The sequence below is a fragment of the Epinephelus lanceolatus genome, chromosome 2 (genome assembly GCF_041903045.1).
Source record: "Epinephelus lanceolatus isolate andai-2023 chromosome 2, ASM4190304v1, whole genome shotgun sequence".
NCBI lineage: Eukaryota > Metazoa > Chordata > Actinopteri > Perciformes > Serranidae > Epinephelus > Epinephelus lanceolatus.
Window position 1 is genome coordinate 29,495,577 of NC_135735.1, and position 20,701 is coordinate 29,516,277.

Here is a 20,701-nt window from a genome sequence, read left to right on the forward strand (position 1 = left end):
TTCCCCGAGTCATTACGTCTGTCACCGGGGCCATTTCCATATTGAAAAATCTGAAACAATAAACGACGCCTGAGCCTTTAATAACTGTGAAGGAATCATATTTGGAAAATTGCATTGAAGCAATAACCTTTTCTCCCTGTAATTAGATGACAGAGAGGTCCTGGTTTTAATTAAGTCAGCAATTTATAGTCGCACAGCCATACCTCAACATGCTGATTAGTATAGGAGGGATCACAGAACAGCGTTGCCTCAATTTGAACAGATTTGATCTAGTAATTACTGTGTTATATGGCAAAGGCCGCAGCAAGTCTCAGGCTCAAGACTCTGGTGATGCAGTGCTCCGTGAAGCATGGCCCTTCCCATCGTTACTCGAGCTGCAAATATGTGGCGAGCAAGTGTCTGTCTGAATAGGTCTTCAAAGGGGGTCATCAACAGAGGACATAATGTTTGAGGAGGCATATTAAGGTGGAATTGTGAATGCGAGGCCCTGAGTGTGTGTGTGTGTGTGTGTGTGCGTGTGTGTGTTAGAGGGGGGATTTGTTTGGGCGCAGCATCATTTATGCCACATCTTAATTGATCCCATTGGTCACTGTTAAACGTTAACATTTGCACGAGGGGGCAGAACAGTTAAGGATGCTGTTTTAGTGCTGTGTTAATAAACATGACAATTTACTGTCAATTTATGTCCTGACAGGTCGTAATGAAGACCATGAAAAGAAGATTAGCTGACAGCAGACCGTCTGGGGACCGTCATCATGAGACTGTGGGGACCAGCGCTTGTTGTGTGAGCTGGCACCCCTCTGGCTTTCTGTAGCCGTCCACATGATTGACATTAATGGTCCGGTTTTGGGAAAGAATGGTAAATTCGTGTTCCCTCTTTTGAGAATATGACATTTATCACATTATACAGACATGCATCTATAGGCGATCAGAACAATAGCACATGGCAGCCCCCTTGACACATCATTAGTGACATCAAACAGATGCTTGTGATCTGTGCCGCTAATTTCATTAGCTTCTCCAGCTAACCACAACTGTGTTACAGTGTGGTAAAGGCCTGTGTTGCATGTCAGGAAAAGTGCAAGAACTTAAGAGAGATTTTTGGATTCCTTGTTTGATATTTGGTACTTATTTGCATTTCTTTTCTAATATATGTGTTAATTCTGTGGCCTACAGCATCAGGAATTGGCTAAACAGTCATCCTTAATGTGGGAATAAGGCATACCAAATCATGTCCTTCAACAAATGTGACTTTACTGTGACACCTTACAGAGGTAGGAAGTCTTTAAAACTGAACAGGAAGCGCACAAACCAGGTAGAGATTAGAAGAACCGTGCATGTAGGCTCCTCTTGATGACCTCTCCCAATCTAAGCAATGCAAATCCCAGAGGCCTAATGGGAGAATGGGGTTAATTAATCCCAGAGGACTTCTCATATTGAGTAGAGGGGCTCCTCAGCGCCCTAGATCTCCCCCGTCATAAAGGTCATACTTCACAATAAGACAATGCATGTGTTGCCCCTCTTGACTGCTTCTCAGCCTCTCCCCCAAAACATCTACTTCCATCGCCTTCCTTCAATCAGCGTAACTATATGGCCCGAGAACAAACCCTGGAACACACTGGGACATTAAGTGCTAATACTAAATGCCGTCCCCGGGCTTTGAATCATCCATAGATCTGTGACAAAGTGGCCTCAGAGGCGCTGGAGTCTGGTGCTAAATGTCCGCCACTGGCTAAACATAATTTGAGTGCTGACGTTAGATGCTAAAGACTGTCTCTAGGCCTTGGCTGCGTGACTGCGGCCTGTGATTTATGGGTCATCATTTGGGTGACATTTTCCTCTGGTCCAACACTCGAGTCAGTTGGCGTTACGATACTTTCTTTACACCTTCTCTGCACTGTGGACATGTTTGAGGGAAACTGTGCTCAAGTGTGCGCACGTGCCACAGACGCCGTTTCCAGCCTTTGTGCTGTCGCTGCAGGGTTGTTCTGTGACAGAGGACATGTAGCTACAAAGACCTTAATACTGTGTGATGTAAGGAGGTTTGCCTGCATAGTCTAATGACCCTAATTCTTCTCAGAGCACTGCATCAGATCAATGTCGGATCAATGTAAAAAAAATTGTGCTATAATTAAAACACTGAAATCAAGAGACTAAATATCAGCTCTCTATCTGTACTACATCTTCGTCCTCACTGTAGGTGATCGACACCACCAGCAAACTCTTTCTCTGTATCGTCTGACTTGATTCCCCACTCCTCCATCCAGCAGATAGGATGGTGGTGGAGCAGTTTTGGCTGCAGAAAGAGTGTCTCCCCTGGGCTGCAGCACAGCTCCTGTCCCCTTCTCTCCCTGCAGCTGGAGCTACCAGAGCCAGATGCTACGTAGCTCCACCACCCTCTGTCCCCCCTTTCTCTCTTCCAGGAGGATGGTGCCCAGAGAGGAGGATGACAAACGCCTCTGCCTCCTCGTACTGACGGATTTGGACGACCTGACTCCAGCCCCGCACTGTTCCAACCGCCAGCACAAGATGTTGACTTAATGGAAGGGGGTTGGCTGTGGATTGGCCCATATGCGTTTGTATTGGGAAAATATGGCAGGGCGGTGTGTCTGTGTATCTGTGTATTCAATGGGATTGTGTGTGTGTTTGTGCATGTGTGTGTGCTTCTTCACCTAGCCCAGACTGCCTACATCCATCATGCCATGGCGCTCTGGCAGAGAGTGGGACTCAGACAGCTTCACTAACACACGGTCAGTTAAATTGCCTGTTAAATTGTCCTGGTCCGCAGCTATCTTAGGTGTAGATAAAAACACTGCACTTAAAGCCTGCACTTAAAGGCAGAAATTGTCAAGTAAATGCCAACCTCCCTTCATGCATAGAGAGAGAAGAGAGGGAGAGAGAGAGAGAGAGACAGATATCCTCTAAGGGAAACACATTTCCATTACAAGACAAAATATTGCAGCACACATACACAGTGTGTCTATTGTAGATGCCACAACTGTTAAGAGTCATTTATTAAGCTAAAATATTTTATCAAATAATGTAGTTTACATTCTGATATTTTGACCTATGGAATATTAAAGTATATATTCCAAAGTCAAACTTTTTAATCACTTTGGAAGATTCACAAATTTATCCAAGAAGCCAATATATTGTCCGTATGAGCTCCAGACTCACCTGATCAATAGGCAAAATTATGCATGAGCAGCAACACCGCAATACCTCTTCATCAACCTTCGCTGTGCTCCCTTAATGATTAAAACGACGGTCTCAATCCAATACGTTTGACATTTCTCTCCATGCAACCAGATGGAAAATTAAGCCTCATTCTTTTAACATTACTGGGATATTATGGATAATTGCCTGAATCCTACTTGTGTACCTGGAGCAGAGAGCTTGAGAGAACTGCTCTCCTGTAACCAGTGAGGCAGTGGGAAAGAAAAGTGTGGGTTAGTTCAAGCCTCTGGTCAGTTATTGTCAGAAAGAAAAGTGACACAATTAAAAGGGAAAAATAGTTATTTTCCCACAGAGATGTTGATTTTTATATCAATTTTGAATTTAGACATGAATTTAGATTTATAAGATTGGAAAAATCTATTCAGAAAAAACTTTGTTATACTCTCTGCTACATCACTAACTAAAATGTAGTGTAATGAAAAGATATGTTAAAAAATAATGAGAATAAAATAAAAAAATCACACTTAATGATTTGAAATGTGTTATAGGTTTTCCTTTGGCTCTGAATTTGGCCCAAAATTCAAAATGGCAACCTCTGTGTGCATTCAAATAAATTTTTAATCACTATATTAATAATTTACACTAGTCATATATTAATGCTTTCTAAAGCTACTTTTATTATTTCATAGATCACAAGCATTACCTGTGAATCATGTACACAGCCAGTGGGTGATAATCTGACACTAAAATCTAAATAGTTACAGTCTGTTGACTCACATGACTCTTTTTTTTCTATTATGCCCAAAAATAATCATAATAGACCCATAAATATGTAAAGCAAACATAAACATATCTGTAACATTTGTTTAATCAGATAGTGTGTCAGCTGTTATACCATATTTAATGCCACATACTGTGACATTTATAGCAGTATTAGGACCTTGATAAGTAGATGGATGGACGTAGTGTGCCAACATAAACACAGTGATATGAGAGGTCGTCTCTATTGACACACCAGGGAACTACATACATACATTAACTGCATCAATGAACAATGTGTGACACTGACAGTAAAGACATCAGTATGTGTCAGCAGCTCATGGAAAGCCATGGAAATATTTTAATTTAACAGCTACAGTGTGTAACACACAGAAATCCTGATGTATCTCATCAAATTAGTTGTCATAGTACTTATAAAGTTACATTTGTTCTCACTCATTGTGATGATTTATGATGGAGAACCAAATTATAAATGCCATTATTATAAGATTTTATTAAAACAAGGAAACTATATGACTTTAGAAGATGTCAGTATTAAGATTGGCAATAAATATCACCAGAATCTGTGCTCCCACCTGAGCCTCAACACACATAAACATAACTTACATATTATCCAAACATTTCTCATTTCATTCTATGATGTCATTAATGCCATAACTCTGAGAATGGACTCAAACAGTGAAAGCAATCATTCGTCAAACCACCTCACCTGAACACAAACACTGCCTGGTCACCTTTTGTTCAGCAGAGCGCAAATTAACCCAGCAGCATGTTCCGATATTTAACTCCACAACATCATCACTCAGAGTGCGTGCGGGTCTCTGGTTGGGCGCTAGGGGGCAGAAAAGCTCCACTAGAGGCGATGATGGAGAACACAGTGGCTGAGAAGTGCTGCAGCACACAGGCCAAGTTTTCTCCTGTATGTTATCATGTGAAGATGGTTTTTGTAAGAATTTGGTTTGCAGTTAGAGCTTCAGACATACCTCAAACTATTTTTATCGTTCATAATTACCTGTTCATTGTAAGCATGGCCTGCTCATTAAGTTTGCAAAGATCACTAGATCACTTGTGTGTGATTTAAGTGATTTCTTAAATATAAGTGCACTTAGCTACACAGCAGTGCAATGTAGAAAGAGGCACACCACATTATAACTATAAATTCGGTTTCTGTATGTCAAAGTTATATCACAGCTGTTACAGTGTATGTTTCTACATAGGAATACAGGGGCTGATTTTCTAGCTGTTCTTCTTGCATGCATGTTTGTAGGAGAAAGGTAGAGTGATGATGGAGTTTTCCCACTGGAGTGTTGCTACTTTGGGTCCACCTGATAATATTCTCCCTCCCTCCGTCATCGTTTGTAAGACTTCTCCAAAGTCTGAATCCTGACTCATTTTCAGGCCTGCTATTTGTTTAAGGGGAGATATGGCGAGGTCGAGATGCCAAAGTGCACCCTTCTTGTAGGCCCTCTCCATTGGTGGCTAAGCATGCAGGGAGCTGTCTGTGCGGGGAATTTTGGCTAAACGTCCGCCCATCTGCTGGCCCATCTGAAGAGGGGCAAATCTTAAAACTTCCACAGTGCAACTTATGGAGGACGTCTCTTAAGTGTGTGAGAACGCGTGCGTGCGTAGCAGAGAGAGGGGGATAAGTGTTGGGGAATGATTGAAGCGGATGTGATGAATATTCATAACCACACATGACACAGTTTTATTGTATTTCTTTGTATACCGAGGTCTGCGTGATTGATTCCAGGTGCACTTTTACGCACAATGTATGCAAAATAATCTCTTTTTTTTGCAGGTTTGGATTAGTAATTAAAATAATTTGCTGCCCTGTTATTACTGCGGTACCTGTACTGAAACCTGTCTTTTACTCCGGATCATTCATGTTTGATTAGTTTGTTACATCAGCGTAACTTTTGCTCAGGAGACTCTCAGTTGGAATTAATTTCCAAATCGTCTGGACAGCTTGAGAATCATTACCTCAGATAAATATATTACTGGGAACAAAAACGGAAGAATATTTTAATTTAAAATCCAAACGCGACTTCTTTGAGTGGAATGATAGTTAATGTGTGGCACCAACTTTTACGCGCGCGTTCAACCGCACTCCTAATGATGATAATGTCGAGCCCCCGTCCTGTTTGGACCCCCAGATGACGGGCTATAGTGCGCAGGCATCACGCTAATGCATTGTGACCGGGGGCTCTCTCCTGCGACAAAACCCCAGAGCTGTCCTCAAATCAATACATGTCAACGAAATATGAAAACAAACACCCAGACTCTCCTCGGTTAATGGGAATGTGCCTCTGATCCCGAACGAGGGGTTAAATACTGTATTGTATAGTGGAAAGTGTAAACTAACCTGGCTGTACCTGCCTTGTTCATGGCACCGTTACCTTTTATAATCTGACATAAATATACTGTATGTTTGATGCGTAAACCTGAGACAGAAAATATATGTTTTGCGAATCATTTATTCCTGTTTATATTTCATGACAATGAGCAACCGCTAATCCATGATTATTTATGAATACATACATCTATGCATGGACGACTGTGCGCGTCTTGGTTTGTGAGCTTCCCTTTTCTGCACCAACGCAGGAGGAGGGTTGCATCTGTTAGGGTCCAATGTTAGTCTTAATTACTGGCCTTCATGTTCTCCATGGCCCTCAACCGTCTTTAATTAAAACCTTGATTAGGGGGGAGGAGGTCTCGGGCAAGACTATTACCAGATGGGTTTCCAGCAATAATAATAAAGACTTTATCCGCTGCCGCTGCTGCTGCCTGTGTGCCATAAAGCGCAGAGCTCGCTACCCGTCCATATCAAAGCACAGCGAGCAGAAAGAGGCTGTTAATTACGCCGGTAATTACTTGTCTAATTACGGTTCGTTTGTGATTAGATTTAGAAACGTTTCGTGGTCTATACAGAGGCTTTCTGTCGCCAGTGCGCAGGCTTAACACTGTATAGGCTGAAATGTAGTGTGTATCCACAGCGGGGTGCTGCTGAATAACCGGCCTATAAGGGATGGAGTGAATAAGATCAATAGTGAAGCACTGACCCGAAAGTTATCTTTATTTCTCCCACAGAAGTCCTCAATAATCTATATGTTCAAGGTACAACAAAGTGCCTCCCAGAGTAAGTCACAAACATATTCGCTTTCCTCTCTCGCCTTTTGTCTGCATTATGTTTTGCACATTTTCCCCCCTCTAACCCTTCCCTTCAGAGTTTAGCAGCCTTTAGTGAGCTGTCTTAAAAGCAGTGAAGAGGTCAGCTTGTGTGTCACATTTTAACGACGAGCTTTTTCAGGACCTTTGAGAGTCTCTGGGTCCCCGTCTAGCTCACATTTTCAGTGTTAAAAGAACATTTGCGGGGGAAACACACAAAAAGCCAAATCAATAATGCATCCTGACGTATTCCGCAGAATTGCATATTAGCAATTTAAGATTCGCCACATTATGAATATATCTTGCCAATGGTCTGAAAGTCATTATGAGTGCGCACAGGCGCGCCGCCGCTTTTATATTCAAGACAGAGAAACTTGCAAATAACAATCAGTTCAATTATCCTCAAAATATTTACTCCAGGATAGGATTTGTCATCCAGACACAGAGAAGGAGGGAGGGGACAAGAAGTGATTTCTTGCTGCACTATGTGCGTCCATTTTCCAGACGGTTTGTCGTCGTTATTGCCTGATTTAGTGTGTGTTGTTTTACATAGCCCAGTTATCTGTGTGAGTTCACGTACAGCGTTGTGCCGCTGCATCCATTTATACATATCACACAGATCTGCGTTGAGTTTGTCACATTTGGTGTTTTATGTTCTGTCTCCTCTCTTGCTTGGAGCTATAGGTTTGTTTGCAGAAGGCCCTGTGCGCAGCCCAGGCATCACATGCGCGTTTATTCGGACATTTTAACATTTGTTGCAGTTTTACGCACAAAAATAGGTCTCATCCATTGTGTGGCTGGGTGCTACTGTATGTGGCCATGTGTGCAGCGGTGCCGACAGTATAATTACCTCTCCTCCTCGGATCCTCTCTAGCTGCTGCTGCTCCTCCTGCAGCAGGTGCTCCGGCCTCTCCGACCCTGCACAGAAAAGTGCCAGAGGCCAGGTGATGGCATTAGTGAAATTATATCTGTTTTTACGCGCACATCCCGCCCCCTCCATCAGGAGAGAAAAGGAGCGAGGGGCCGAGTGAGATCTTTACAAATGCCATCCCATCACCTGTCACTCACCGGGCTCGTTGAATCGTGGGGAGGTGAGCCTCTATGCTAAATAATGAGTATTTACCATCACAGTGGACGAAAGATCCGGATTACCTTCCCCCTTTTTGACACACATATATTATTTTAATTAATATAACTGCAAACGAGGCTGTGGGGAAACAACTCTTACTGCCATGGTTGGATACAGTATGATGTTAAGTCCATGCGTGGACCTAAAGTTGCTTTGTGTCAGTCAAATTTCTGTCATACTTTTGTCCTCACTTTCCCCAGCTCATTTGAACGCAACATTTGCTTATTTATTCATACTCGGAAAAAAATGCTGATCCCAGACACACTGAGTCAGCTGACTGATTAGACAGAAAGCATCATGTAAACCTGAGAGTAAGAGCAGATCATCACGGGTCTTTATAAGATAGAATAATAAAAGATCAAATAAATTAATAGATATTACCAAACAAACATAAACTGAAGTCTCCAATACAGCCCGCAGCTCTGTTTAGTTAGAGCCCAGCATCAGCCCTGCCCTGGGGATTATGTATCATGACCATAACTACCATACCGTGTGTTGGCTATATCGCACACCATGAATTACACAGGAGAATGCACAACCTCAGCGCTCAACGTTATCCACAAAAATCAGTCAGATCACAGCCCTGACACAAGTGATGAGGGAAACCCTGTCGGTGCAGAGCGTTGCAGAGGTTCTGACAGAGTTACATTTAATCTAAACATTTACACGTGGAAAAAAATCATCAAAATGTTGTTACAGTCCCAGTCTTGGTTGGATTTGAACGCCAGACCTTGACGTAATTTAGTGAGTGAATAAACTCAGCTAAAGAGCCCAAAGTCCTACACTCATGTTGGAGCAAAAATATTGTTTATGCAGTCGACTGGTTTAATATTTCTTCTTTTGGGTCCTAAAATGAAAATATACTCGAGAAAGGACTCATTACATAACACACATAACAAGTAAGCATCAAGAAGCATCTGGTCATTCTGATATATAGCACATCTTTGATTTGTTTTTGGCCAATTAACAGGTGATTTTGACACGTTAAAATATCTTCCAACTGTTGCAAAGATGTGCTCTGGTAAGACCTTTTCACAAACTGTGACCACATGTCGGAAAGTCAATTTAGTTTTAATTATTTGCCAGTAAACTTCAGTCTAATTGCTCGTTGAAAGTACCAACACAAAGTCCAAGGTCGAGACGGTCTGTTAAGTACAAATCATAGGTGTTATATAGATACAATCCTCTTCGGTGGTGCTGAATCCAGGCCAACACCCTTTAGCTGATGCGTAATTTACCTCGCCGTGCGTAATTAACTGCGTCGCCGCCAGACCCCGGTATGTGTAACACTTTATTTTGAACGGTGCAATACGTTTCCATTAAACGTTATTAAAGCGCAGGGAGTGACGAGCTCTCATTTGTCTTGTCAGGACATCTGACAACCTCGTTAGCTCCCATTTTCCCCTGTCAGCTCACAGCGCGACACGGACACTGACTTCAGCCACTCCTGGCAAGCGAGTGATAAATGCGCCTACTCAGCCCTGCGCAAAACAGCAGCATTATTGTTGCCAGCACGAAGCATCAGAATCAATCACAGGCAAGTCTGCGTGGCAGGTGTCACTCTTACGTTTGTTTTTTTTTTCCTTTTTAGATCCAGCCCACTGTCAATCTTTAATCTAATTTAAAGGGTCATAGATTTGGGGCATAATATCCCCTCGTTTGGACTTTCTCTCTCTCCAGACTCGGAGGACTGACCATGTGCACCACCGCCGACACAGCCCGCATTTAGCGCTGCACACAGGCCTCACTGGCAGATTAGAGGTGTCGCAAATGGAATTGTTATAAATATTTGTGAGCAAATGGAGGATCTTGTTATTTTGAAAAAAAAAAAAAGAAAAAAGAGAGGGGGGAGAAGAACACTTAATGGCATGGGATCTTTCCGCTCGCTGCACTTTCAGATGCAATTGTAGATCGAAGTCAGACTTGTCACGTTGAGCCAAAGTGAATTCCTAACATCCAGGACGTGCCTGTCTACTCCGGACAAATTGCATCCAATCACCCCGGGGGAATTCGGCTAATGTCTCGATCCAGGGCCGGGGAGCATGGAGAGAAAACAAATCAAACTCTGCACACAGAGCGTGTAGGGCTTATTAAAACATTTCACACAGGGGGAGAGAGAGAGAGACGAGGAGTATGTGCATGTGCATGTGTATGTGTATGTGTGTGTGTGCGCGTGCGTGTGCAATGTGGGGTGTGTGTATGTGGGGGTAATTAGGCTACATTATCTTTGGAGACTGTATCTTAAATTGAAAATATCAGATGACCAATCTAAACATCTCTGCACACGACATGCCTGCTGTTTGAGTGGCAGCAGGAGCAGGCCTGACAATTTTGCCCACTCCACGCCACATCAGGCTCCACTCTGACTAACTTTGTCCTCTCTTTACATTTCTTTAAACTATTATAGGTCTGTTAAGTTTCTCTTGACGCGAAAAGACAAAATAAAATGCAAATTACAGCCCATCACCTCATGCATACAACAAAGTTTCACCCAAACGCAGGGCCCTATTTCACAGCCTGTTTCAAACTTGACGCTCAGATCAAACTCACCTCCTCGTCTCCATTGCAATTAATCCTAATTTAGATGGATGAAATGCCCCCTTTGAACAGCAGCATCCACTCCGCGTGCACCCTCTGCTTTCTGGTAACGTGCTCGGTCCCCTGGACATTTTTCTCTGTCTGCTACAGCGGCAGTAAACAATAAGCTCATGAGGCGTAGGCTATGGCAGCATAATGTTCTGCATGGTTAGAGAGGGGAGGTCGATCATTACACAATTTGTTTCAAATTTGATCAGTCAGAGCGAGCGAGGGATTGGCATATCCCTGGAAAGCGCGCGCAGGGGTGCTCCCACAGGTTTAGGATTATTTCCCATAAGTTTTATACATGTTGTCCACGCAGGCCTGTTTACATCCACGTCAACATGTAACTCAGATTAATGTCGCATATTTAACTTTTACTGTAATGTTTGCTAAACATGCATCAGCAGTGGAGACTGAGATAACATGCAGGCTGATGTTTGCCATCACGAGTATTTGAGTTGCAAAATAGTTTCCATATATTCATAAAAAAATCAGAAACAACTGTCAGTGTGGTTTAGAGTGAGTGTGTGTGTGTGTGTGTGTGTGTGTGTGTGTTAGAGAGCGTGTGTGTGAGGGAGAGGGGGGAGAGGGGGGGAGAGAGGTGGCGTTGTGCAGCAGCGTGGTGACGGCAGAGGGAAAACCGGCTGGACAGATTTGCGTTTACGCCTGATCTGCTTCTGGAGAGCGGGGCTGTGTGGGAAGGGAAAGGGAGCACCTGGCCCGACCGCTGTATCCCATCTCGTTTTATTGACAGCCTGATAAGCAGGGACCAAGCCGTGCGGTTTCCAGCGCGGATGTCGAGCACCCTGCTGCGTTGCACAGTATCAAGGCCTCTTAATGGCTGTCCCTCCAAATAATGGCCCAAACACAGCCAGTCCTGACTGGCCCGTACCTGCGCTGCCCCGGTCTCTTCCTGAGAGACAGGCGGCGGCGCGGTTGCCCATTTACTCACCGTCTTGTTCAAATTGACACAAACATCAGAGGTTGTGAAATAGGATTGGAGGCTTTTAGCCCGCCTTAGTAAAAGGCAAGCCAAAGCCCCATTACGACAACTTTATAGGGCTGTAGAAATAAAAACGTTTTTAGCGCAGGCTGAGGGGAATTGTCTCCAACATAACTCGTGTTTATGATTACTATTCTGACTCTCTGACACAGAACTGTGCCAGGGTGATACCAGGGCTTTGGGAATGTGTCTGGACCTACTGCTCAAATATAGGCTATCGTGAGGAACCGTGAGAGAGGCATTTTCACAGGTCTACTGAGTGGGACTTGCCTGCACCTGTTTTGCCCACACCTGTTGCACACTGAGCATGCTCACATTAAAAACACAACTTGTTCATGTCTTAATGTCACTGCCTGGCCTCTGTTAGTTGCTTGCTGTTGAGGGGGGAATGCAGCTTTCAAAAATCCATTGTGATGAATATGTCATGTCTGTCTTTATCTTGCAAAATGTCTCCGTTTTAAAACTTTACAACTAAAAAAGGCTACATCATTCAAGTCCACGCTGCGTGGAGTGAAAACGCATTTTATTAATCTGTTTTCAGTTGCAGGATGCATGACTTTAATTTTTAAAATCACTGGACAAGCATCTTGTTTTGTTTTTTGTGTAACCGTCCTTTTAATCTGGCACAACAGGGGACAGTGTGGATAAAATAAAAACTAAAATATAGTCAAATTAGATTAAATTAAATGTAATAAAAGATAAAACATGACGTGGCCCTGCAGAGCAAGGTGTTAGCTGTCAGTCCCTGCACACAGCAGATAGTGGGACAGTAAACAGGCCGGTGTGCTACACATGTATACGCTACCTTGTGCACTTCCCCATTCTGTGCTCTGTGTCCTGTCCAAGGTATGACGTCGACCCGTCGCTCCAGCCAATCACTGCCAACTTGAGGCTGATGCTGAAAGGAAAGTTGCTGGTAAGAGCCGCAGATTTTTTTTCCCACTCTCATTGACATTTCAACTCCACGACGGATCCAAAGGTAGATAGATTTTAATCGGGACCTATAAGTTTCTGTCGCTGTGACACGGAGGAGAGATCCGGGGAGGGAAGAAGCGACTTTTTACGCACAGGATACCGGTCACACACAGCTGCTGCCTTTCATCCGGTGAGTTTGGACGGACCATATTTCAGTTTCTTTTTAACATTTAAAGCTCTTATATGTTTGCAATTCTCCTTTTGGGTGTGTTTAAACTCTGGAAACGTGCGTGCTTTTCCTGATATGCTCCAAACTTTAACAGGTGTAGAGAAAGCAGAAAGTTGCACGCAGAATGATCATGAGCCTGATGCATGGGCAAAGTTAGGTAAAATTACGGGTTAAGTGGTTGCACGTTGCTCCGTGTTGCCTACAGGAGGTGTACACTCACACAAAGTTGAACACAGCGAAGTGACTTAGTTTTTGTTGTCATCTATCCCACACACACGCATACAGCGTGTAATTAGCGATCTTCACTGAGGAATTAAGCGCACGTCACTCCGTTAAAAAGCGCCTATTATTGTGAGCTTTACGCCGGGGGGAAATTAAAGGCTTCGACCTGTACAGTAAATTGAATGCGTATGGGGGATCTATTCAGCTCTGCTCGATCCATCAGCGCGGTGGAAATGACGCTGTCCATCAGCGGAATATTTCACTTTGCTGGCTGCGCTTATTCATCGCGCTGCAATCCACGTGCGAGTTTTGGAGAAGCATCTTAAATATTTTTGGCTTTAATGTGGAGTGAAAGAAGTGAATGACCGTGTTGTAAAATAAGTTTTCTAAATTTTGACTCCAATTTGCACAAAAAAAAAGAAAAAAGTAAAGTGTCAAAATTTAAAGTAGTACAACTGAACATGCAGGGAAATGACATGTGCGCCCTGAGGGTTTTCACATTGATGTGGGTTTATAAAAAAGAGCATGTCTCTTGGTTTTTTTGTTTGTTTGTTTGTTTGTTTGTTTTTTTAAATATATATGTTTCTATTTTAGTGCCACCTCCAGTAAGATGAGATTTTATATGTTTTTTATTTTTCCAAAGTGAAGACAAAGATATAATCTGATTTCCAAACAGTAGCTGGGAGACTTTAAATGTCTCAGGTCCAGGCTCTTGTATGTTTGGGTCCAGTGTTTCCTTCTGTCACGCTTGCCGAGCAGCGCTGTGACACCATTAGCCCCGGTGTTTATCCCAGCCTTCAGCCTTTTGCCAGGAGAGGGCTTCTGTGGACTGTACACCTTCTGTGGGCTGCACGAGAAATCCTCGATCCTCTGCGTGTTTCTCTACAAAGTTCAAAGATCGTGCACTTTGCATCAGTTAAAATAAACTAAATTTATAGTCATGTATTTATTTGTCAACACCTCCTGCTCCAGGAGGAGGGGGGTGCACAAATACACTATATTTATATGTAGACCTTTAATGTGATGGAACATGTTTAAAAAGCGCCTGTGAGACAAATGTTTCTTATAGAAAGGCAGAATAAGAACCATCTGCAAATATTTCTATTTTCCCAGACGGAGTTATGTGTCTTTATATGTATTTAATGTGCTTAGAAATGAGTGGACATTAATGGTGTTGTCTGTTCCGGGATGCGCCTCATGTGCAGCACGCTTTTTTTTTTAAAAAAAAAATAGGAGACTGATGAAAGATCTGCGCAAAAGTCAAACAAGCATGTGACTGTTTAATCATTGTTGACAAAAACAGAATTGCACGCTGTAAAAAGTGCAAATAATTTATGCAAATAACGCAGCGACGTCCTCATGAATCTCTTTGGAGAGAATAAAATCTGACAGTCCGGGGCTGTGTGATGAATGACAGGTCACCTCAACAAGAATGCTGCTTAGGAAATACAGGTTGACATTTTGTATAGTGATCATTGAGATTACAAAATTATGAACACCGATGAAAAATAAAATAAAAATTGTTCTAATTGTAAGCTCATTTTGATTTGATTTTTAAAAATAAACATCAATTGAATTTTTTAAACCTCATTTACTTTTTTAATCGTGCTTCCAACAATATTTTCAGAAATAAGACTGTTAAAATTACCAGCTAATAATTAGTAAGTTTCCTCATCATCAATAATAACTAAAGTAGAAATAATAATAATACTAATAGTAGTAGTAGTGATGATAATAATAATAATAATAATAATAATAATAATAATAATAATGATGATGAAAATAATGGATCATTAATTGCTTAATAGTGCTTCTACATTAATACAAAATAAAATAAATAAATAAGATGTGGATTAATGCATTAATTTTCCTTTTTAAAAAAATCTACATAAATCAGGGGGATTCAGCTCGGTCATCTTTTATTAAAGACAAACAATCTTGTCACAACATTGTAACATTTTTAAATAGACCTCCCCAGATGTCCTGCTATATAAAAGGTGAGTGAACTATGACCTCCAGTGGGGGATCATCACAATGGCAAACAAGTGTTAATGAATACAATAAAATAGAAGAGGATTTAACAAAAACTAAAATAATTGGAGGCAATATTTCCACCAGTTTCACACTTGATGAATTTATCTGGTGTAAATGTGTATCAGGCAGTGGAGGGTAAACTGTAATCCCAAATAAAAGAGTAAATTAGGGGGGGTTTAACCTGCACTGCATCCTCCTCCCTGTCCCCAAAACAATGTCACTGTTTTTCACTGGAGCTCCCCTTATGTTTTTTCATTCTTTCTTTTTCATTTTCTTTCTTACTTTTTTTTTTTTTTTTTTTTTTGCATTTAAAGTTTCTAGATGGGTACAAATACCACATTGCCTCAGGGGAAAATAGCGACCAGATTAGGCTTTCTTTTCAAGGCCTGTGGCATTAGTTGCTGCTAATCCGAATTGGGCTAATTGCTTTCCCAACATCGGCCTATTCCGTTTTTTTTAACAGACTTCCACGGCAACCCTACCTTACAAAACAGAAATCATATATAAATATATATACAGAAAAATATATCTTATTACAGTGTTGTTGTTGGTAGATGGAGGCCTGCTTGGCATTCTAGTGAAGGTCGTGAAAAAGAAAGAAGAAAAAAAAATCTCCCGAGAGTGAAGACAACGAATTAGCTCCTGGAGCGGATTTACAGCTTAACCAAAGAAATCAATAACCTACTGGAGGTATTGTTTCCAAAGAAAACTACTTGACACACTCATCGGGGAATCTGTCTTTTCAGCGAGGGCAGGTTAGTGGTGTGAATTTTTGACAGCTGCAGTCTGTGACAAGTGAGTGGCAATAACATTTGCACTACAAAGGTGGGCTATAACCACAAGTAGTTTGAATAAAGGGATGAAGGCTGTTTTTTTTTTACTTTTCTCCCCCCCCCCCTTGTTTTTTCAGTTTAGATCATATTTTAACATTAAATTGGACGAGATGTCATCAGGATCTTGTTACACAAATAAGCTCAGTTTTCAGAGTTAAATATTTAAATTATTATTGTTAAAATTAAATAGACAGTTCTGAGCCAACATGGTGTCACTGAGGCTGACCGACATGAGAACGCATAAACACTGCAGGAGTTCACTCTTCTTTGGTCCTGCATTCAACTCTGCATTGTGCATTTAAAAAATAAATATGAACACAATGTTTCTAACTTTAACTCTAACTAACATCCTCTCTGCAAAATAAGTTCAATCCATTAACCTCTAGGAAATACAATTAATTCTGATTTCTGTTGTTTGAAAGTTTAACTCCACCTTCAGCCTGTCCACTCATTCAGGTTTACAGTAAATCATAACCAACACGAGGTCCCATCATTGCACAAAGTCCAAGCGGGTGGGGTGACTGGGTGAGGTGGGGGGAGGAGGAAGAGGGGGGGTGTTTGTGGTCTAATGCATGTCTAATAGGGGGGTCCTTGACGTGAAAATGTTTGGGAACCCCCCCTTAGCTGATATAAGCTGCAGCCATTCACGGTAGGCCTATAGGCTGAGCCACCAGTCTAAGTGAGTAGAAACAATGCAGGAAGGAGAAACAGATGAATGTGCTCGTTTAGTTTACGGGTTGTTTGATGAAGGAGTATTGGCCAAAGTGTTGTTCCTCACCGCGGGACCCTCGGTGACAGTTTGAGCCGGTCCTCTCAGCTCATTATCTCGCCGGCCCACTGAGGGCCCCATTCAAGCCGGGCAGTCCCCTCTCTCTCTCTCTGCCTCTCTGTCTCTCCCTTCCTCCCTCCCTCCTCTCCCCTCCCTGCCTCTCTCTCTCTCTCTCTCTCTCTCTCTCTCTCTCTCTCTCTCTCTCTCTCTCTCTCTCTCTGGCAGCGTCGTTTGTCTACTCATTGAACCCATAGTCAGGAATGCGATGGTTGTTAGGGAGCCCTCTTTCACCTCCAAAGTGTTTTATTGATGAGCTCTGACTTCTCCTACTTTTTCACATGTCAAAGAAAGTCAAGTGTAGGCCTCCATGACTTCATTTCATGGCCTCCCCATCCAAAAAAAAAAAAAGAAGCAATTTCTCTCCCCTCCCCCTGCTTATGCTTGTCCCCTCTCTCCGCTCTCTCCCTCTCTCTTTGCCCTTTCATGCACCTCCTTTTCTGCTTTAGTTTGGCTTCCACATCCATACAACCCTCATTCTCTCCCCTTCGGGTTCTCCTCCTTTTGGAGTAAGCGACGGGGCTCCTCAGTGCTGAGACTGGTGCTGCCCAAAGCTCCGGGTGTATGCTCAAACACGGGCGCAGAGGGGTTGCTTTTGGGTGCGTTGAGGTGTGCGTTAATAGCCAGTCATTCAACCGGCGCAGTTTGGGAGCGTGTGGCCATGGCTACACAGTCATTTGCTTTACTTTATTTACGCGTGCTATTTGCTGTCAGGTCGCAGGAGTGACGTCGCCGCGCCTCGCAAATGTGTCCATAAAAAGCACCGGAGCTTGCCTAAAGGCTGCGCTCTTTACGCATGGTGTTCTTGTTGACAGGAGGGGTAAGGCTATTCAGGGGAAGGTGATACCCAAAAAGAATCAACAAAAGCACGTGGTGGACATTTGTGGCTGTGTTTTAGTGCAGGGAAGGTCAAAGGCAAAAGATTTTAAAGTAATATGCTTCCGTTTGAAGCTTTTAGTGTGACAAAACAACAACAACTTTCCCCAACTCAGCTGCACTTGCCATGCTGCACTAGAGCTCTCCTCTCAGGGATGCATTTCTAATTTAGGACAATATAGAGTTAATTCATGTGCTGATTTAATTTAAGTCTGTATGCTTTTAAGAGGAAAAGTGGTGCTTGAACATTTAGTATTTTGCCAAAGTGTAAATTGTTATCTGTCAGTGATGATTACCGCCTGCTGGTCTGCATTTGACACGTGGTTGCAGAAGCCACAATAAACAAATAAACAGACAAAAACACTGTGGTGACATTTCGCAAAACTTTTCATCACAGCAGCATAATTACACACGTCCATGTAGCATTAATACCATCTTCCATCTGATTTATGAAAAACACGGTGCTTTGTTAATTTTCATGTCTGAGCTCCAACATTCACGCGTGCTGCTACTGCTCCACTGCCACTTCCCGTCCCTCCTTGCAGCACTAGTTAGCCTCAGGTTGGAGCTGAACATGCCTCAGATTCCCTGCGCAGACCCAATTCAGCCTGGAAGAATAGAGCCTTCCGACCAATGGGCATTTCCGAGGCAGTTGCTTTGCAATAGGGCAATATTCAGCAAGTGAGCGCAGGGTATTTGCATGCGTGGGCTGATTAGTGGGTTGGGGAAGACGAGACTCTCTCTCTCTCTTTCTCTTTCTCCCTGTCTCTCTCTCTCTCGCGCGCGCTGTGGCTCGGCCCCGTTTCCCGCTTTGGCTGTGGTGCAGGGGGAAGTGTTTATATGGGGGATGATGACAGAGGTCGGGTCGCGCTAATGGGCCAGTGAAGAGCGGCGGAGGGAGGCGAGGAGAGGAGAGGAGAGGAGAGGAGAGGCGCGCACGGCAGACCAGGAACACATACATTAATACACTTGTTCCATCACCAATCAGCATAGGTGTGTTCATTCTCTTACCCCCACCTCCTTCTACCACCACCACCACTCTCCCTCCCCTCCCCTCCTTCCCTCCTCCCCTCCCTCCCCCTTCTCTCTCTCTTTCTCTTCCCCACTCTCTCTCTTTCCGACTCTCTCATTCGCTCTCTCACACGCCAGCGCACATCCTCGCCAAACTCCGTGCGTCCTGACATCTGAGTTCACTGTCAATCTCTGTCCCCTTCGCAGGGATATCCCCTCCGTCTCCGCCGAAGACCACTGGAAACTAATTTTTCCTCTTCTAAACTTCCCGAGAGAGACTGATCCTGGTCGGCTTTTTTTCTCTGTCTCTCTGTGGTGTGTGGAGAACTAGGCTGCACAGCCTATAGTTTACCAAGGACTTTGACAACGACGCAGGATGCCCCAAAAAGGTGAGATCCTAATTTAAAGTTTGCCTGTGTTGCTAAATAATATAATTATTATTGTTGTTATATTCTCAGTATTTATTATAATCACATGTATTATTGTGTAATATCATAGTATCTTAGGTCATTTATTCTCGGCTGTATAGGTTGAGGGTTCAGTGGTGAGGTTGTGGGTGTTTTATCGTTTGGACTGTGCAAGCCTGTCTCCTGACTGGACACTCTCAAAAGTGCGAACAGCCTTTAGCGCCTCTGTCTGTTTTATCTGCTCGATTTTGTTGGTGTGTTTAGGCCCACGGATAGCTTACCGCTTATTTATGACAGTAAAGAGTAAAAAGTCACGTTGGGCCAGGACAGTGATCATCGTGGAGAATGGGGCGCAATGACCCGTTGAGGAAAGGTGTCAGATTGATTCATGCAGGCGAGTCACCCAAGCGCCTTGTACCAAAAAAAAGCAAGCTCCATGAAGCAGTTGGGGAGGAGGAGGCCCGATTTAACGTGTTTGTGTGTCAGAGGAAAAAACAACTTTATTTCTAAGCTGTTTCCTTTAATGACAGCGGGTTCAAGTATTACATTTTAGCAGTGAGGCTGTGCAGTATTTTAAAACAGTCAGACACTATCTTTGACAAACCAACAGTATAGTAAATAATGTTTCAGATAATTTCAATGACAAAATAAAACAAAATATACGGATGCAAACTGCTGCTGCTTTTATATAATTTTGTCAACACAATTAGACAAAAACACGAAATAAAACATGCATTAATTTCCTGCAATTGTGTATTTTCTTGTGTAATGTTAGAAATAAATTCATCCTAAAAATATAATAAAATAACACAAAAATAACAAAAGGCCCTTGCTTTAATAATAAGTCAACACACACTAGAATTTTTGATCATTTCCTTTCAGATTAAACCTGTTGGCCACATGCATGCTAATAATTTATCCACTAAATGTATTCTGCAATATGCAACACATTTTTAAATTTATTTCTACATATATGTATTCTCTTTTAGCCTGCATCTTGCACCAGGGCCATTGTAGCCAAGGCCTCCATGCACTATTTCTACATATGAATGTTGTGTGCGCGGCCCGAATAAGCATATTGAATTAAGACATTGTTGTTACGGATTACTAAAGGAAAAGAAATGCAGATTAGATCGTAGTTAACCTCGGGAACAACAACGTTTGAGCTTTCGACCTTAAATAAATGATTAACCACTTGGACCTTACAAGGCTAAAAGCTACTGACTGCAGAGCATTTTCAAGCTGGTCAGGATTAAAAAATGTTGTTTTTTTATTTATTATTTCCCCACATTGACATCATGGCATTAGGTTAATAATACAAATAATGATGTGTGAATTAGTTGCAGATTGCTTGGGTAATTTTAGGTTATGCTAAACAGGCTAACTCGGGCTATGTGGGCCAGTGTGATGGAATCTGAATTTGATTAATGCAGCCTATTTGTTAAACATGAAAGAAAGCTACAATCTAAATGCAATGGCGGCCCCTGCGTGCGCGCATCCCCACACAAACCAGC

General features: G+C 42.6%; 1 protein-coding gene across 10 annotated transcripts in view; it reads left to right on the plus strand.

The window, feature by feature from the left end:
• The first annotated feature begins 2,632 nt into the window (after window positions 1-2,632).
• Window positions 2,633-20,701, plus strand: part of pax6b (paired box 6b) — a 31,449-nt gene continuing 13,380 nt past the window's right edge. For 7 of the 10 annotated variants that reach the window (XM_033625069.2, XM_033625088.2, XM_033625030.2 and 4 more), the window contains exons 1-2: window positions 12,781-12,939; window positions 18,988-19,169. Coding sequence is in view for 8 of the 10 variants with exons in the window: in XM_033625030.2 (XP_033480921.2) it covers window positions 19,157-19,169 (13 nt within the window). In the remaining 2 variants the exon portion in view is untranslated. Of the gene's footprint in view, window positions 2,751-12,680; window positions 12,751-12,780; window positions 12,940-18,621; window positions 18,763-18,885; window positions 19,170-20,701 lie in introns of those variants that run through there. The other 3 variants (XM_033625046.2, XM_033625037.2, XM_078176269.1) reach the window with 3 other exon arrangements.